General features: G+C 35.8%; 1 protein-coding gene across 1 annotated transcript in view; it reads left to right on the forward strand.

Annotated features, from left to right (window-relative positions):
- The window catches only part of MICU2 (mitochondrial calcium uptake 2), a 116,991-nt gene that overhangs the window by 38,005 nt on the left and 73,390 nt on the right, over window positions 1-5,596 (forward strand). The window contains exon 2 of the mRNA XM_012641663.1: window positions 5,182-5,323. Within this exon, the coding sequence (XP_012497117.1) occupies window positions 5,182-5,323 (142 nt within the window). The remainder of the gene's footprint in view (window positions 1-5,181; window positions 5,324-5,596) is intronic.

Consider the following 5,596-nt stretch of genomic DNA (forward strand, 5'->3'; position numbering starts at 1 on the left):
TGAGTCAGCTGAGGTGCAAAGAGATAATTGGCCCAAGATCACATAACTAGTAAGGGACAGAACTGGATTTTGAATCCCAAGCTGTTTGACTTTAGTGCTCTTAACTGTTTATTTGCTGTCCACTCCCCTTTGTAAGCTCCCTAAGGCTGAGACTCCATAGTATCCATCTATACGTCCCCAGAACAGTGACACATAACAGGTTCTTAAATGTTTGAATTAATCAACTTTTTCACTGCCTAAAATGTAAATAATACTAAGCTGGGCATTTCTATTTGCATTGTTATTCTCAGATATAACTTTGATATTTTGATGTTTATTATACCTCATCATCTTCTCCATCCAAACTGAACTTCTAACTGTACTTATTTAAGTCTACAAGCCATTTTCTTTGCCACAGCTCCCTTTACCAAGCCCAGCCTACTACAAATATGCCACAGTGAGAAAGAGAAGGCAGAGATTAGAGAAAAGTAATTGAGTACCTGAAACAATATGGTTAGTTCAGGAAATTTGAAAATAGCAGCAACAACAACAAAAAAAGGCACCTGAAACCTATGAGGGGAGGAGGGAAAGAAACAAAGAAAATTGGGGAAAGGTCATGGACTCATGTGATCAGGAAGACCATACAGATGCAAGGAAGGAGTGAAGGAAGAAATGAAGAAAGAAAAAAAGAACAGGATAGGAGATAATTTACATTTTCCACCAAAGGCTTGTTGTAAACTATACCTTTAATTGTTGAAGACAATAAAGGATAATTTGGCATGCATTATCCTAGGCTGTAAATTAGCAGCATTTGGAAATTAGCTACTTGTTCCCAACATTTATTAGAGATAGTTAACAAGCAAACTAGTTAACCACACTTGGTATGGGACTCAAAAGATCTGACTTTTGGTCTCTTGCACGGAGGTGTTGGACTAGATGATCTCTCGGACCCTTTTAACTCTTAAAATTCTATGCCATGAATATCAGTTGTTCCCACTATGTGTAAGGCATCAGGCTAAATGCTTTGCACAGTATCATGAAACAAAGATAAAACTTATGCTTCAAGGGTTTACAGTTTAGTTGAAAAATTAGACAAAAACAGACAACTTGGTTTTTATTACAGTGTATTCCTGGAAATGATATATAATAAAGCACATGTTTCCTCTTAGAAACAATATTAGGGTTGATTATTGCATTCTTGACCATTAAATCCATCCAATAAGTCTAAGATTTGATCAAAATAGTTATAAAAATGAAGTAAAGCAAGATAAACCTGACAGATAAATAAAAGATTAAAAATGGCCTTGGCAAATTTTCTAAATCCTATAAAATAAGCATAAATATATAATGCATATTGATTATATTAGTGATCCTTTAAAATATATTTTTAAAATCCTACTACTGTATGATAAAGATGACAAATAAAATTATGTTGGTTCATCAACTTGGTATAAGAAAGACTCTGGTAATTTCAGAACAATACATCTTCTCCTCTACATGGATTTTGCCGTAGCAAAGAAACATAATCAGTACATCCTACTTGCTTTACCTTTGATTGATGTAGGAATGGACAACACTTAGCCTGGGGCCTAAAGGATGGCGAATTCTAGTTGTGTTCTTTGTTGTTTATTCCCTAGAGCCTAGCTCGAAGCCTGCTCTGCTCTGTTTTCCTAATTTATGTAATTCTAACAGGAGTGAGTATCAGGATAGTGGCTGAGGCTGTCGGGTTGATGTCGTACTGCCTGTGCTATCACTTACCTGCTCTGTTAATCTAGACAAGCTGTTTAACCTTGACAGGCCTTACTTTTTTCTTTTGTAAAATGAGGATGATAAAAATGTTGTGTACTATTAGGGATATTGTGAGGATTAAATGGGAACATGTATGTAAAGACGTTAGCACTCTGCCTTGCATATACTACATACTTAATAAACATTAGATATTGTTAGTATTTACTACTATACAGTTGCCCGCTTCATTCTTACGTGTTGTTTCTTCCTGTCTTGCTAAAGTGTCCTCAAATTAGTAAATGTTCAATTAAGTGTTTACTTCAGAGGAGGTGGGGGTCAGGATGAAGGGAAAGACACTAGTAGTAAGAGATGGTGATGCGAGGGTTCCACTGTATATTTCATAAGGGAAATGGTAGGATTAGAATCTACTAATGGTGGTGATGACCTCCAAGTGATAGTTGTATCCTCAATAGGCAGAGTGTGAGAGGTAGTGGAGAGGATTAGGAAAAGGAGAGACTCTATTAGTGCTGGCAGTGGGAGTTGAAATGTTTTGGGGTAGTAGAATAGGTGTATTTATACCATGGAGTAGCAAGAAGGAAAGGCTACTATACCAAATTGAGTTTGGAGGACGTTGATAGAAGGATTGTTGGAAGGTTTTATACCACACTATATACCGGTGGAGTCATGGTGGTGGGACAAATTTGGAGGTCATTTGTGTAAAAGTGACCTTCTAAATTCACAATCTGCAATTCGGCGATGGCTTTAAGCTCAGAAATCAACCTATGAAAGAAAGGGAGATTTAGTTTTACCTCCTTTACCTTTTCTTGTTCACTATAAAGGATATTTAACCAAAATTGAAAGGAATGACAAACAACTCAATCAATCATCCAACTCAATAAAATGGTACTTCCCTGAATAATTGACTTTCCTCAAGACTCTTCAGAAATGTTATCCTATGTGAATTATAGACACATGCAGGCATATAAAAAATGGTGACCATAGGATAGAAGAATATGGATGGTGTAAACTTCCTAGAAGAAAAAAAATAGGATTTCTTTTTCAAATAGTTTTCGTATCTTGCTGTGAGAGAGTGGGAGGTTTATGTTTTTACTTCTTGGTGAGGTTGAATATTAGTTAGGACCAGAGAAGAATAAGATCGCTCCAAGGTAGATGACAACATGAAAACCAGAAGAAACATAGAGTTGATGGCCCATCTTGTTATGACACCCGTAGAGGAGGGGGATGAGTGAGTAGTTGACCTCTTTTAGTTGAGTTTTGGAAAGAAGAATTAATTTATTTATACAAAAAAGATTAAATTGTCAGTTAAAAACTTTTTTTAACCAGTCATGAACAACTTAGATATTAGGAAGTATGAAAGAGCCAACATTCATTTAAGGATTTGAGAATATACTTTTTTTCTATATATTTAATTTTGTCAATCTCTTTATAGACTATATATATTAACATTAGTACAATAAATATAAAAATTAATGATGTATATGCCCATGTTCAGCTTCTTTCAGTTCTTCTGCTATGCTGTATTCTCTCATATCTAGGACCTTGTAAATGCTGTAGCCTTCACTGAGAATACTCTTACCCACCTTCTCTTCCAGATCTCAGCCATATACTTTCTGTAAATTCACTGCCAAAGCACTTAGTACTTTCTGATAGAAATTAATGTTTATCTTATTTAACGCTGTTTTCCTACAGATGCTCAAAACAGTTTCTTAAATAAAATGATCTATATGTTGCTATGTATGGCTATTGATATTTTTATATATGTGTGTATATATTGCCCCATGTATAAAATGTTCAGAAAGTATTAATAATAATGATAATTTAGTTTTCTGATTACTAGGATGAGTATAGACTTATGTAATTGAAACATGCCCCTTGTGTTATTTTTATAGTAGTAATTTAAGGAGGAAAAAAGGAAAGCTGTAGAGAAGATAGGGGTTCCGATCATTCCAGTATTACGGAGTACTCCGTATATGTCCGGTACTCTGGTAGGCACTGTACAGAACACAAAAGAGGTATAAAACTAACTGCTCAAGGAAACCTATTGTCTACTTGAGGGAAGAGAATTAATATTAGAGAACTGATATCAGCCAAAAAGGAGCTGTTTCTGGCTTTGGATTTGGAGAGATTTAAGCAGCTAACGTTCATGTTTTGCCCATTTCAATTCAAGTCAGCAGTCACTGAACATTGCCTGTGTGTCAGGGTAAGTCGTAGGATCAGTGCTAAGTATGAGAAGTAGGTGGTGTGTCCAGGAAGGATACCGTGGGTCCAAGTTAGAGCAGTGCCCTAGGAAAGCAATCCTAGATGAAAGCCTGCTGCTATTGGATTCCACAGAAAATACATTCTTGTGTCAGGATTCCTGCACTCACGTAGGTGTCTGTGTAACTGCTGGGTCATTTTCCTCCAGTCTGCCTGGTGCACAGCACCCAGTCATGTGTAGGAGATAGTGTGGTAGTTGAGAGATTAAAACCCTTTGGGTCAGACAGACCTGGTTCTGTCATTTACTTTTCGGTTTCCGTATCTACTATAGTATCTATTGCTCGGAGTTATTGTGAGCACTAACTAAATAATCTACGTAAGGTGCTTAACTAGAGCGCACACAGAGTGCTCAATGAAAGGTTAGCAATAAAAATTTCAGTATTGTCTTACCAGCAGTTAGTCAAGGTCTAGGTCCTACTGCCTGAGATACTGACTCTTCCACTAACAAAATTTTACCCATTCTTGTTCTTTTAGCTCTTTCTACCTACCCATGGTTCTCTCACTTATATTTCTGAAAGGAGAGCTTTGTCTGATAGTGCTGTATTTTATCTTTATGAAAGCACAACTTTGTGTGATCTGTTGCCTGCCTATCTCTCTGATCTTATCCTCTGCCACTCTCCTCTTTCCCCGGTCACTCTGGTAACACTGGCCTTCCTGCTGTTCCCTGAACACACCAAGCTTATTCCCACTGCATGGACTTTGTTCTTGCTTAGAACCCTCTTCCTCCAGAGAGCCCTATGACTCATTAACTCTATCTCATTTAGTCTCTGTAAATGTTCCCTCTTCAAAAGACCTTCCCTGACTGCCCTATCTAAAATATACCCCTTATCACTGTCTTATTCTGCGTTATATTTCTTTGTGGTACTTCTCACCATCTTGCATTATTTTATACATTTACTCGTTAATTAATTGTCATTCTCCCTTTCTGGAATGATAACCTCCTCAGGTTAGTCTTATCCACTGCTGTATCTTCAGTGCCTAAAACAGTGCAAAGTAGGTACTCAGTTAATATTTGTTAAATGAATGATTTAAAAGTTTGGAGTTGTCAGATCTAAACATGAAAATTACTCTTTAAAGATTACTTTATTAGAAGGTAATGGGATTTCCAGTAAAAAAAAAAAAAAAATTATTCTAGAAGTGGCTGAGTTTAGAAATAATACTGAAAAACTCTTAAATTTTGATTTCTTTTTCTTTTAGAAAAATGCTGACCCTGGAATAATAGAAAAATTGTCTCTTCGTAAACAGCGTTTCATGCAGTTTTCTTCACTGGAACATGAAGGAGAGTATTATATGACACCACGAGACTTCCTCTTTTCAGTAATGTTCGAGCAAGTGAAACGTGAGTTATTTTTGTTTTTAAGTTAAAAAATCAGACTTTAGGGCTGAAAAGCCTGTTTTTCAGGATTGGTAACAGCTTTCCTTCGTTTTTATTATCATCTTTTTTGTACCATACATTTACTTATTATTTAGACTTTTCATTCCTTGTGACACAAGTGTTGTTAAATTTTATATTTATCTATCATAGAAATAGTTTTTTGTATATAGGTGTTTCTAAAGAGACAGAGAAAAGAGTAGGTTTTTAAATTCTAGTAATATGTTGTTAATAATTTGT

The sequence above is a fragment of the Propithecus coquereli genome, unplaced genomic scaffold, assembly GCF_000956105.1.
Source record: "Propithecus coquereli isolate 6110/MARCELLA unplaced genomic scaffold, Pcoq_1.0 Scaffold168, whole genome shotgun sequence".
Taxonomy (NCBI): domain Eukaryota; kingdom Metazoa; phylum Chordata; class Mammalia; order Primates; family Indriidae; genus Propithecus; species Propithecus coquereli.